Here is a 14,719-nt window from a genome sequence, read left to right as displayed (position 1 = left end):
AGTCCAACAAACAAGCACATATGTATAATTACTTTGAGAATGTATCTGTAATGCATATACTATCCTCTAACAAAAAAAATGTTTTTGCTTTGAGGACTGGAAGCAATTTAAGTCCTTGCACTTTTATTAGGAATGCTGAAATTCAACTTACATTGGTAAAATATCCCCATATAAAACATTTTAATGATATTTCTTGTATCAATTATGTTTCAAAGTATGTGAATACCATTCTAAATACAATAAAACTTTAAAAAGAACAATAATACTTTTTTATGTTTACTTACCATGTAATTATTAGCACTGGGAGTCTGAGTGAGCTCTTCACAATCTTCTGTTGCCAATAAAATATTTATAAAAATAAAACTTTATAGGATCTGATATGTGTATCTTACAAAAATGTGAGGTGAGCTCCATCTTGTGTTTATCTTTGGACTGTACAAATACAACAGATTGTAACTGCTCAGAATCCATGCAAACTTCACTAACTGTAGTACCGGTAGTCATTCTTATTCACAGCAGTGATGAGCCCCCTTTATTTATCCTGGTTTGAACGCTGTGGGCTACTAGCAGTGGTAGTTTTTTTGTGTTTGGTTTTTTTTTTTCTCTATGACATATGACCACATGGGGTTAAGAGTAAAAAGCACTTCGCACATTATTGACAGTATGACCGTGTCCTTTCTGTACTAATTGTATAGGTTTTCTATACCGCTCAGGGTTGCCACATGTCATAGTCTTCTATGGCACTGGAACACGAGTTGAAAGAATGTTCTGATGCAGCTGTTGGGAGGCCCAAATACACTCAGTCCTTTTTCTTTTATATCCTTTTTCTCTTCTCTCATTTCCTTGTTTAATCCATTCTCTCTCATTTGTCTCTTCTCTCTGTCGTTCTCTTTCCCTTCTCTCCTCTTGTCACTCCTTCTTTCCTTTCTTTATCTCTCCATTCTCTTCTTTCTGTCTACTAGACCAAACATTTTACTGTCACGCGGTAACACTATGACGATGGTTCACAACCCTGACCACAGCCCTAATGCAGATCCATTTGGTGAATGTGCATTGGCTTGGGACTGGGTTATTGGAGTTATTTATAAAGACAATTCTATGGTAAAAATGGTGACTTGTTTATTTAAAATTGTCTCTAATTGTTTTTTTGATAGTGCCAGACCTCTGTGTAAGGAAAGTTCTCTTGCAGATATCAAGCCCACAGAACTGTAGTGGAATTCTTTGACCCAGCTCTGCTCCAAAACATAACCCTCCACTGTTTACAAGCCTAATTGACTCAGACCTCACTTCTCTTCACTGATCTAGCTTGCTCACTGTTCACAAGATGGACCAAGCTAGATGTTGCCCTTGAGCTCTCATGTTCAGACAGAAGTAAATTATCTCAATTTGTGGGGTTTTTTTTCTTTTCGTTTTGCTCCTGTGTGTGGAGAGGCATAAATTACTTCAAATCAACTTGTGGCCTAGGTGCTAGCAGTGGACTATGATTTCTGCAACACAAACACTGGATCTGGTAGCAGCAGCTGTCAGACTTAACAATTAACTTGGTAGGGTCTGGCTACAGGGGTATCATCTGCTGTGCACTAGAAACCTATTATCAGCCGAGTGCAAGGCTACCCATGAACCGTGTAACATTTCTCACAAATTACAGGACAGGGAAATACAGAAGACCACACACACTATAAGAAGAGGGTGACGGATGGAAAGAATGTCATAAAAAAGTTATGTTAATAGAAGTTTTAAAATAATTATTGCATGAGTGTCTGGGTTTGCATTGATATGTACCTTCACACATATCAATAAGGTACTCCAGCTGATATGAAACAGCAGCTATAGTTGACTGTGTTAGTTATGTTCCAAAACCAAGTGGAATTTAAAGGTGCTGTTCCCCTTAGACAAATAATTATTTGAGCTATCTGCATGTCTAATAAATAAACTTTATTAGATCTGTTATTTTACTCTTTCCTTTCAAAGTTGAATTCCATATGCAATAAAATGTCTGTGCCTGCCTTTATTGCACGTGACAATTAAGTGTTCCTGGCAAACTTATGAATAAGGCAACATTTTACAAAGACTTATTTTTGGGAAGGGAATGGGTATTCGACTGTGCTACAAATTGTAGGCTCTTTAAGCAGGGCTCTCCTCACTTGTTATGTCCTGTCTATCCATGTACAGCGCTACAGAATATGATGGTGCTATATAAAACAATAAATAATAATGTTTCTACATTACACAACCACACAATTTAGTTATTAAAGTATAAAGCAAAGCAGGAAGGACAGCACCTTTGACTTCAAATACGTACTTATGGCCCAAATGTATATAATAAATTATTATTATTATAATGCCCTATAATAATGAGACCCTCATCTGCAGTTAAACAATCTATCCTGATACAAAATATATGATACACTTATATGATAAATACAACTGCCTATGTAAATAAACACATCATTAACTTTTAATGGTCTAATCATAAGAAGGCATTCATTGTTGTCAGAAACATGATTTTTATGGCCCTGTCACAAAAAAAAAAGTGAATCTGACTTACAGACCTGCTAAGAAAGCTGCCACTAGAGGGCAAACGAACCAATCAACAACATTGAAACAATGAAGACCAAGAAAGCTGCCAGTGGCAGCCAATCACAATCCTTGTGTCATTATACCAGGAAGTGAATTGCAGTAGCTGGCTGTGGGGTGTGTTTACTTGGTTCGTGTCGCTGCGTGGAATATGGGGAAGTCAGTGTTTGTTACAGTGGGGACCACGAGCTTTGACGAGCTCATTTCTCGCGTGTCTTCAGAGCAGATTGTTGATGTAAGAAAACATTAGCTTTACGCCAGATATGTTTATGTGATTATTGTCTTATTGGTATCAAGGGAAGGGTTGGAGGGTATTCTCCATTGCTCACCTCTTTGTCCATCAAAGTGTTATCCTTTTACTTTGTCCTCAAGGATGTGTGTGATTATTTTCTTTATATATCCTAAATGCAACTTTGTATTATCATAAATATAACAAAACAAACAGCACATAACATTATACATATCACCCTGGGTGGTTCTGCTGGTCACAAGCAATAGGATTCTTATATTATACTGGGGATTTTATATCTATACATACTTCTGCCCTGCCACTGTCTATGATATGTATTTTAAGGTCAAATGACCTTAGAGGGACGGGTTTGTGCCATTTGTACTATTGGCACCCATGGCAAGGAAAGGAGTCTAGTGGTTGTGTACAGTGGTTCACATAGAAACATTCTAGTAGTAGAGGTGGGCTAGGAGGTTATCAGTTTAATCATATTAGGAACTATCATACTATATACCGTATATCACATAGAAGCAGTCTGGAAGGTAACGTACGTTAATCCAGATTTAAGTAACATGATTATGAGAAGGAACATATAAAATAGAGATGAAATACAAGTGTTTATTTATTTTGGCTGCATTAGTCACAGGAAATACCAGCATCTGGATTGGGACTTTGTTGCATATTTTACATATATGTTTATTTCAGATCCTCAAAGACCTTGGGTATGACAGACTGGTTCTTCAGATCGGTAGGGGAACAACCGAACCAAACTCTTACAGAACAGCTAAGTTCTCATTGGAAGTTTTCAGATACAAAGATTCCCTTGCTGAAGACCTAAAGAATGCCGACCTAGTCATTAGTCATGCTGGTATGTTGTTTGTTGGGACTGGACTGTTTCTGATTTTGTAAAAGGTTTTCATCTTTAAAGGGGAAAGTTTAATTTCAAAATTTCTGTGGCAGTGGATATTGCCATAACAAGGTTCAGTACCAAGACCAAGGACGGCACCTTCCAATACTTAGACACACTTAAAAGGTACCACACACCCCATACAGTCCAAATAATATACATGTCTATCTATATAGATACCCAATTACAAGCTTTGCTTTTGGTTTCCGTTGGTGATTAGTAAATAACACCCCAATGTATTTTTATTCATATAAGACAATCAAGACCATCATGTGTTTCCTGGACCAAGAGAATGTTTAAAATGACATCATTACAGGGGTATTCTTTTCCTTGAGAGGAGGCAGTGCAGGCACTGGCATAATTTGTATTTGCTCCAGATGCAGCCGCCTAAATGAAAGAAAGCATAGAAAATACTCAAAAATTATATCTTCAGCTTTTCTATGTGCAATGTAAAAGTGAAATTGTGTTACCTAGCCCTTTCATTCTTGGTAGTCATTGACTTTTGCAGTTGTATTGTTCAGGTGCTGGAAGTTGCTTGGAAACCCTTGGTGAAAGAAAACCTCTTATTGTTGTGATTAACGAAAAGCTTATGTCCAATCATCAACTCGAACTTGCAAAGCAGCTTCATAAAGATGGACACCTCTACTACTGCACATGCAGGTATTGCTAAATTCTTAGCACAATAAAAGACGTGAGTGCCCCCCACTGGTCTTAAGCTTAGATTTATCTCTAATTTTATAAAAAATGAAAGGTGGCACGTGATATATACGGTTAATTTTTGGTTTAATGTTGAGAAGTTAATTCAGGCTGTTGGTATGACAATTATGAGTAAAAAAATAGGCTACAAAAGCAAAATTATATGAGCCATGGATGCCTGCTTCCTGAAATTTGTCCAACTTCTATTCTGTGTATGTTATATCTACTATACATAACTTTCCTTAAATAACCTGGTATCTTAAGACTTGTTAGATACTGCAGTGAAACATACATTTTCGGAAAGTAAAAATTTTTTTTCCGATACAGCACCCTTGGAAACACCCTGCAAACAATGGATCTTTCAGCTCTGAAACCCTTCCCACCGGGGCATCCAGAAATATTTGCTACCTTTTTAGATAAAGTTGTTGGATTCAAGTAACAGAAATTTGAAAACTTGATTGTATTTTATTTTTTATATTGCAATAGAATCTACAATTGTTGCATGTGTGTGTGTATAGAAGTTAATAATAAAAATTTTTGTTTTTTTTAATTAGCTGTGTTTATGCTTTTATGTCTCAACACCTTTTAAGGTCAGGGCTACTTTGTAACCCAAAGATCAGAGCATTTTGGCTGTTTATTAATTTACTTTTTTCTAAATACCGTACTCACACCCATCCATGTTTTCATGCTAATGAACATGGATGAAATGTCATTTTTTTTATTTTACAATTACCCGAAAATATGTATTTATTTACTGATTCTGAGACCCTATCAAATGCAAAATCTATTTTAGGGGGGGAAAAACAAGGCAAGTGTTACTCACCTGCCCTCGGCTCCCACGTTGCCACAGCAGCCGCCATGCAGGAGAGGGAGACCCCCCTCCAACGCACGGCCACCTCCGCAGCAGCCGCCACGCAGGAGAGGGAGACCCCCCTCCAACGCACGGCCACCTCCGCAGCAGCCGCCACGCAGGAGAGGGAGACCCCCCTCCAACGCACGGCCACCTCCGCAGCAGCCGCCACGCAGGAGAGGGAGACCCTCCCCCAATGCACTGCCCCTTCCGCCGTCGTCCGCTGTATTGCCGCGCAGGAGAGGCAGACCTCCTGGTACACGGCGTCCTGCTTCGGCGCTCGCGCGCCCTCTAGTGGCGAACTCCCAAACTGCAGGTATATATGAAGGGAGATTACGCCACACTCATGATGGCCGCGATTTCCTTCTGATGGTTGTCTAAGCCTTGTGCTAGTACCCAGATAGCGTTTTGATTCTGTTTTCTCGTGTATGATCCCGGCTTGCCTGACTTCATTGATTTCCTGTTATCTGACCTCGGCTACGTTTACGTTTATATATATATAGTCATATGACTATCCTGCTCTCCGGAATCCTGACCTCGCGTTGTCTGACCTGTTCTGTCCTGGAGTCCTACCTGACCACGGTGTCTCCTAGACTACTTGTACGTGACAGAATCAGAAGGCCATCATGAGACCCGCTTCGGTGGGACTTCAAGGTTCCTGTGAGGATCGTCTGGATCAGATGGATCATCGTCTGGATCAGTTTGCCCAGGCGTTTCAGACTCTTCTACAGCGCACTGATCCCGGACTACAGGTGCATTCTCCAGCGGTAGCACCTCCACCTGTTCCTGCTCCGACTCCAGTTTCTGTGGTTCAGGCTCCTATGAATCTTCCACCGCCACAACGTTACGGAGGAGATCCTCCTACATGTCGGGGGTTCCTTAATCAGTACAAAATACATTTCGAACTTTCTCCTTACGCCTTTGCTTCTGACCGGGCTAAGGTTGGGTACATTATTTCGCTCCTCACCGACAAGGCTCTGGCATGGGCATCTCCTTTATGGGAAAGGAATACTCCAGTAGTTCGCTCCTACTCGGAATTTGTCTCTGCACTACACTCCGTATTCGACATGCCAGGCAGCAGGTCAACCGCTTCATCCTCTGTTTAACATTCGTCAAGGTGAGCGTTCCCTGATGGACTATGCTATTGAATGTCGCACCCTTATGGCTGAAGTGGACTGGACTGGTGAGGCACTTATTGCAGCCTTTCTGAATGGATTATCAGAGACTTTGAAAGACGAGATCGCTGCTCGGGATCTTCCCTCCGACCTGGATTCTGTGATTTCATACGTGATACAGATCGATCTTCGTCTCCGCGAGCGTCAGGCGCAACGTGAGAGCACGTGAGAGAGGACCTGCCTTGGACACGCCTGTCAGACTTGAGGCCATTGACGGCAGACCACTTCATCCGGCTCAGGTTGCCCAGACCACTATACCTGTGACACTCTCCGTAGGCATGCTTCATAACGAGAGACTTCAGTTCCTGGTTATCTGCTCGTTTTGGGTTTTCCGTGGTTGCAGACGCATAATCCTACCATCGATTGGACGGCTGGAGAGATCACTTCTTGGAGTCGAACCTGTGGGAAGCACTGCACCGAACCTATTGACTTTCCCAGTCAATACCGAGACTTTGCGGATGTGTTTGACAAGAAGGAGGCTGAGAAGTTGCCTCCGCACAGACCTTATGATTGTCCTATTGATCTCCTCCCGGGTACCATGCCACCCAGAGGCCGAGTCTACCCCTTGTCTGTTCCTGAGACTAAGGCCATAGAGACATACATTGAGGAGAATCTTAAGCGGGGTTTCATCCGTCGGTCTACTTCACCGGCTGGCGCCGGGGTTTTTTTTGTCAAGAAGAAGAACGGGGAGTTGAGGCCTTGCATCGACTACAGGGGTCTGAATAGGATTACAAGACGCAATTCGTATCCCATTCCTCTCATCTCCGAACTCTTCGATTACGTGGGGCCCAGATCTTTACCAAGTTGGATCTTCGTGGGGCCTATAACTTGGTCCGTATCCGTGCCGGCCATGAACGGAGAACGGCATTCAACACACGTTCCGGACACTACGAGTACCTGGTCATGCCGTTCGGCCTGTGCAATGCTCCGGCGGTGTTTCAGGAGTTTATCAACGATTGTCTTCGGGACTTCCTTCAACAATTTGTCGATGTTTATCTGGACGACATCCTCATTTACTCTGCGGACTTACCCACCCATCGCGAACAGGTTCATCAAGTATTGAGTCGTCTGAGACATCACGGCCTGTTTGCCAAATTGGACAAGTGCGTCTTTGAGACCCGCAAAGTGACTTTCCTGGGATACGTTATGACTCCTGAGGGGTTCGATATGGACCCATCTAAGGTACTGGCGATTAAGGACTGGCCACGGCCTATAGGCCTCAAGGCACTTCAGCGTTTCTTTGGTTTCGCCAACTACTACAGACGCTTTATCCGTAATTACTCAAGGATTGTTGCACCTCTCACAGACTTAACCAAGAAGGGGGCCAATGTCTCAGAGTGGTCCTCTGAGGCCATCTCTGCGTTTGCTCTTCTCAAAGAGAAGTTCACGACAGCCCCGGTGTTACGGCATCCCAATCCTCTTCTGCCTTTTGTCCGGGAGTCGGGAGTTGGAGCTATACTCTCCCAACTGCTTCCTAGAGCGGACCACTGCATCCTTGTGGCTACTTCTCCAGCCACTTTTCCGTGGCTGAATGGAATTTTTGGTGGCCTCACTGGGCCAGGGACGTTACAGCTTTCGTCCAGTCCTGTACTAGGTGCGCAGCCAACAAGTCCTCTCGTACTCGTCCTGCTGGTCTTCTTTGACCTCTTCCTTGTCCCTCGGTTCCCTGGACTCATGTGGCCATGGACTTTATTGTTGAGTTACCTCCGTCCAGGGGACATACTGTGATTCTCGTGGTGGTGGACCGTTTCTCGAAGATGGCGCACTTCATTCCGCTACAGAAGTTACCCAACGCCTCCACCTTGGCGGACATCTTCATCCGAGAGATTGTTCGGCTCCACGGAGTGCCGTCTGAAATCGTGTCGGACAGAGGCACCCAATTCGTAGCAAGGTTCTGGCGCGAATTTACTAGGTCCTTGGGCATCACCTTGGCCTTCTCCTCGGCATATCACCCTCAGACGAACGGTCTAGTGGCGAGAGCGAATCAACATCTGGAGCAGTACCTGCGTCTTTTCATCAATGACCATCAGGATAATTGGGTCGATCTACTGCCGTTCGCAGAATACGCACGGAATAACACGCTCCAGGAGTCTACCAGGATCTCTCCGTTTTTTTGCCTGTATGGTCTCCATCCACAGTCTCTCTCGTTCCGGATCTGGAAGAGGCTTGCTTCCATCCGTGCCACCTGGGCTTTGGTTCACTCTGCACTGGAATGCACCGATCAGCTCCAGCAACGTCAGGCCAACAAGAAACGTTCTCCCAACCCCTCGTATTGGCCTGGCGATAGGGTTTGGCTGTCTACGCGGTTCCTGAGACTCCGGGTTCCTTCCATGAAGTTGGCTCCATGGTTTATTGGGCCATTTACGGTTTTAAGTTGGATCAATCCAGTGGTTTACGAGCTCTCGCTACCCAGAACGCTTCGCGTTCCTCGGGTATTTCACGCCTCGTTATTGAAACCTCTGGTCTGCAACCAGTTTACCCGAGGTGCACGTTCCACTGCTGAGACCGCCAGGAGGGCTTCGGAGGGGCGCACTCCTCAGGTCATCCTCGATTCCCGGCGGCAGCAAGACAGCCTACAGTATTTGGTACAATGGAGAGGTCTCGGTCCCGAGGAGCATTCCTGGATACCATCAGCACGACTCTCCGTTCCGCGATACGCGCGTTTCACGCTAGACGCCCTTCTCGCCTTGAGGGCGCCATTTTGAGAGGGGGTACTGTTACTCACCTGCCATCGGCTCCCACGTTGCCACAGCAGCCGCCACGCAGGAGAGGGAGACCCCCCTCCAACGCACGGCCGCTTCCGCTGTCGTCCGCTGTATTGCCGCGCAGGAGAGGCAGACCTCCTGTACACGGCGTCCTGCTTCCCGAACTGCAGGCATATATGAAGGGAGATTACGCCACACTCATGATGGCCGCGATTCCCGGATACCGGAAGTGAGGTCATGACGGTTTGGCGGGAGATTCGAACTTCCCCTGCGGTTTCCTATTTAAACCTCAGTTCAACCAGACCTTGCCTTCTGATGGTTGTCTAAGCCTTGTGCTAGTACCCAGATAGCGGTTTGATTCTGTTTTCTCGTGTATGATCCCGGCTTGTCTGACTTCGTTGATTTCCTGTTACCTGACCTCAGCTACGTTTATGTTTATCCTGTTCTCCTGAATCCTGACCTCGGCTACGTTATATGACTATCCTGCTCTCCGGAATCCTGACCTCGGTTTGTCTGACCTGTTCTGTCCTGGAGTCCTACCTACCTGACAGCAAGTACTACAAATTGCACACTTTGTTTTGCTGGCACGGTAACATTGTTTATGGTCACAGAGGGTAAACCAGACCTACAAAATTAAGTAGACAGCCCAGGGTATCTCACTAGTGTCATTTCGCCGCTGTTCATGCAGCCACTGTTCCATAATTTGAGGCAACAAAAATGTTTTTACACACACACACTTTACAACGTTGCTGTTGATTTCATGCACAGGATATGTAACTGCTGGAAAAAATAAACTAATTTGTGTTCAGCACCATCCCCTGCATATAGTGATGCCACAATGTTTAGAAGAGGACGTACAATGCCACCCTTATGGTCCGTTAGGACCAGCATTTAAAAATAATGATCAGCCTTGAGGTTGTTCGTTTATATTCTGCCTATTCCCATACTGGCATGGAGGGTAATTTGGCTGCAAGTTACTGTACGTGCTACTGTGGCTGTAAATTAAATTCCAAGCTGAAAAAAGATGCTGATCCAGAATCTTACTATCTGAGCAACCTGGAGTAAATCCCTCTGGATTATATTCTGATAAAATTTTGGGTCATTGTAGTTTTGAAGTGATCACAGAATGTAGAAATAGGTATAAAAACTGTATATAAACATACATTTGGAAAATAATGGGGGAATTAACTATGTATCCATGGTGAATATCAATAGTGCTGGCTGCCGTTATTATAACAATAGATGTACCATTGGGCTCTCGGAGGCTGGATTTGTAATAATTTAAGTAATGGGTTTCCATGGACATAAGTTTTTATGAGCTTTTAATTTAACCCCTTCAGCCCCAGGGGATTTCATGACCCATGGACCTTTTTACCATATGTTTGTTAAACCATGATTCCTCTTATGCATGTTTGATGAACCTACACAAATTATACATCGGGAGGTAGTGCCTCCTTTTAAAATCATAGAAAAACATAAAACATAATAATTAGTAGTAATAATAACAATACCAAAAAAAAGTGTTTTGTTTTTTCCAATGTTGCTGAAAAATTACTTTCTCGGTTTCCATCTACAACCAGCAGTGGCCGTAGGTTTACAATGAGAAGAGTTTTTACACCCTAAAAACTTTAGGACTAACTTATCCACCATGTTTATGCAATAAAAGTGAGGATTTCACTTTGAAGCACTGAGAATTTATACTTAAGAGCGGCATATGTTTCAGAGAAACTATCCAGTTCCAGCAAAATGTAAAAGAAAGTCAAAAAAATTTATTTTTTTAAAAAAAAATTGTATTATTATGAGCAAGTGTTATCAAAATTAGCGCTGTATCTTCCCAAAAACCCTGACATGGAAAGAGTTAAAGTAAAAGCATTTCAAATACCCAAGAGGTGTCTAATTTTTTAAAAAAATGAATGGTTTGAATGGGTAAATTGGAGTGCCTGGGGGGGCTCAGAGATAAGGCACAGGCACAGACTGACCAAAATGGGCGTTGTTTTGAGTTTTTGGGTACGATTAGTTCATACCCTACCTTGATTTATTTGGACTATTCTGTTTTTAGCAAAAAGTTAAGAAAAGAAGAAGAAAAAGCATATTACAATTTGTGACCATCTCATAATTATCAATGTCATGAAGAATGGATTGAATATGAATGCCTCATAAATAAAACACAATAAATCCAAAACCAGAACTCCAATAATGATGATGGTTATTATGTTGAACTATTTTCTATGTGGTTTCTCTGTGTGTAGTGAATTTGAAATTATGAATTTACATAAAATATATAGATATTTTACAATAGTTATACAGCCCTATAGCTTTTACAAAGTGTACTCCTCACCCCTTAAACACATCCATCAAATAGAAATGACATGCTTTTTTAATCTATCGATCAGTTAACTCCATTGTTAGCAGAGATTAATTTACTTCCTCATTACATGTTACAAATACTTCAATTGATGCAAATTGAACAGACATGGTGGTAGTGGATTTGTCTAACATACATGTACTTGGCTGCTGCTTAAATGGGAGGGTTACTGAGTATGTTCAGGAAGTATACTTTTTCCGTCTTCCAGTAAAGACAACTGGGGCGGCTAGAAAATGGGAATGAAGTCTAATTTATTAATGGCAGTAGCAAGAAATAATGCATACAAAAAATGTATTGGAGTCTGCGATAAATGTGTTCCTTTATGCTTTAGAAAATGAAACAAAAAAACATAGTCAAGCATAAATTGGCTAACATAAAATATGGAAACGGGTCAATCAGATAGGAAGATCCATGGTACCTGGACTGTTGGGGGTTACAGTAACAATTACCAATTCTGCTGGAGGGTGGTAGAAGTTGTATATAGCCACCATGGCAGCCATTGGAATGTTTCTGCGGAGACTAGTATGAGTCTGACCATACTTGTGTATGCCAGCAAACCATCAGATTCATCTAAAGCAGGGTTAGTATTTGCAAGTAGAAGCCACACGAGTTCTGTGTTAATGGGGGGGGGGGACATAGCTGTGAAGAAATAGAGATCCAGTAGGCTACCAAGAAGGAAGTATTTATGGAAAAGGTCATTGCCCTTTTATTGAGTACTAGAAGGGCCAGGTAGAGAGAAAATTCCCAAATTGGTGAGAGGGTAGAATCTGAAAAGATACACCGGTGGCCAATCTTAAGAAATACACATCTTAAGTGATTGCAGGCCGACTGAGTTAGAATGATATGATTTCACAAGACATGTACCACTCTGTCAAGATATGTGGCCTTACTGCATAATGGGGGCAGGAGAAGAAAATAAACCCTTAACTCTGCTGACTGTGTTTGTGTTTTTCTGACGTGCAAGGCCAAGCAATGTCGTTAATAGTCTTGATAATTAGATGCAGGACTGGAGTCCATCTTCTGCAGAGAAATGTTGGCTGCGGCAAAGTAGTGCCGCTCAGTTAACTGTCTGGCTCTGGAGAATGTTGGGGGGCTCAGGATTTTTAAACCCTGGTCCTTTAGGCCAAACACAACCCACAGGTGTTTTTCATTTTGACCCTTCTAGGCAGTTGTACTGTGATTTTCCCTTTTTTTCCCAAAGATTCCACCACATATTTATACACATTTTAGCTCTTACACAATTGCTCCAAAGGGGCAATGTATAAAAAGTAGCAAAATTAGAAAAGTGGGTGGATCACCACAGCAACCAATGAGTTTCAATTGTTCACACCCGAATGGCAAAAAATCAAAATGCATTGTCGTTTCCAAAAAAGACACCAGTGTTAATTTCAAGGATTGGCCTGTTGCCTATAAGGTTCTTGTAAAAAAGTTTAAAAGATATGAAGTGTAATCACTCTGGCCAATAAAAGGGTTAATCAGACACTGGACACTACCTACAGTCATGTATGAAAATACATACAGCGTGTCTGAAATTGAGTAAAGAACCTTGTTTTTAAATTAATGCACATCTAGGGAAATTACCAAAAATCAAAAAACATTATAAATATATAAATACACTTAAATGAGTACAAACTACTCCATTCCTCATAGGCACCAAGCAAGCAAAATTATAAGGCTCTTCACTATGGCACAGGTAAGTCACATACACTGGTGACTTCAATTTCATTCATGATTACTTTGACTTCCACCAATCACAGTATCTGATTGGTTGGTATTTTCCAAGAGTCGTGACAAATACATTTATAGATTGTAAGTACCTTTGAGCAGGGCCCTCCACACCTGTTGTTCTGTAATTTATGTTATATACCCCGTATTACATACTATCTACCCATTGTACAGCGCTACAGAATATGACGGCGCTATATAAAACAATAAATGCTAATAATGGACTGTTCAAAGCTATATTTCTTAGGAGACATCAGGTGCAGGAAGACGGTTCTCTATGAAACATTACTATTTAGGCTCATTATAGAATGGTCCACTGTTGGTCGCTTATTGTGAAGGATTTCCTCACCTGCTCCTAGGTAATTGTGCCTTAAAGTAAATTTTGGATTTGAATGCCCAGTTTGCTATTTAATTACCTCAGGTGGAGCTGCCAGAAACACTGATCTTTATTGATTGAACGTCATGTGCTGAACCTTCAGGGATTATGGGTTCTTCCAAGATCAGGATCCATCATGCTGACATTCTCAGCCATGAATGTTTGGGTTTGACATGTGAATAGCTTGGTTTACATTGAAGCCCAAACAGATCTCAATGTTACATCATTATGTTTACAATCAAAAAGTTAAACTGATAAATATCACTGCAGTATTTATGTAGTAACAACCCAACAGTCCTTGCATTTTCAATTTAAATAATCAGTATTTTGCTATGAATGGACCTTATATGTTTCTTGCCACCAAATAGTTTTTTCTCCAAGTGTATTAGAGTTCAAATAAAATTGCTTAGTTTACGTGACATTCATTCATATTCACAGGTAATGTAGGTATTTGTCTTAAGAGGGCTGTTTGGCTTTACCTTTTTCCATAAAATCGTGAATGTATTCAGGTTTTTGTGACTTTAACCAGTATTATGATGCAACATGGTATTGAAAGCTGACTTTCTCTGTTGTTTGTTCCAACGCCGTGAAAAGAGGAGTTTGATGCTTTTCAATGGATGAGCTCATCATGTTTTGTGTTGATCGCCATGTGTTGTGCTGAAAGAGTTAATCGTCTTTGCAACTTGACATCAGGTGTGACCGCGGCAAGTGTTCGATTAGTGGGTTGTTCTTAAAGTGGGGTTTTAATACAGAGTAAAGTGGGTTACTACAGGCCGGTGACTATTGCGGGTGTATGAGATTCAATCAGCCCATAAACCGGACCGCTGACCTAGCTCAGGCTTCACTTTAGAATGCTCAGCTATGTATGATCCCGGGCACACATACACGTTTACCCCGCATTAACTCATGTATGCATTGCACTGCAGGGTCGCTCTACGTTTCGGCCGTCTCGACCCTCCTCACTGGACGTTGCACTGCAGAGGGCAGACTGGCTCACCTCTGACCGTGAAGGGGTTATATAAATAAGCGAGTCCCGGGGGCCGCCCCCACTGGGGAGTAATTGCTGTCCGCGTTGTGCTCCGTTGGGAGGAAGCGCTTACAGTCAAGGGTCACC

The 14,719-nt window shown here is 42.3% G+C and overlaps 1 protein-coding gene across 1 annotated transcript; it reads left to right on the top strand.

Moving 5' to 3' along the window:
• The first annotated feature begins 2,728 nt into the window (after positions 1 to 2,728).
• Positions 2,729 to 4,848, top strand: LOC149298106 (UDP-N-acetylglucosamine transferase subunit ALG13-like). Its single transcript, XM_089487740.1, has 4 exons — positions 2,729 to 2,812; positions 3,512 to 3,674; positions 4,235 to 4,373; positions 4,737 to 4,848. The coding sequence occupies exons 1-4, from the start codon at positions 2,729 to 2,731 to the stop codon at positions 4,846 to 4,848; spliced, it is 498 nt and encodes a 165-aa protein (XP_089343866.1).
• The last annotated feature ends 9,871 nt before the right edge of the window (positions 4,849 to 14,719 follow it).

Source organism: Sceloporus occidentalis, unplaced genomic scaffold, assembly GCF_023333645.1.
Source record: "Sceloporus occidentalis isolate IW3139 unplaced genomic scaffold, rSceOcc1.0.p SCAF_34, whole genome shotgun sequence".
Classification (NCBI taxonomy): Eukaryota; Metazoa; Chordata; class Lepidosauria; order Squamata; family Phrynosomatidae; genus Sceloporus; species Sceloporus occidentalis.
The sequence above is the reverse complement of the archived record's forward strand: the minus strand, read 5'-3'. Positions and strand labels throughout refer to the sequence as shown.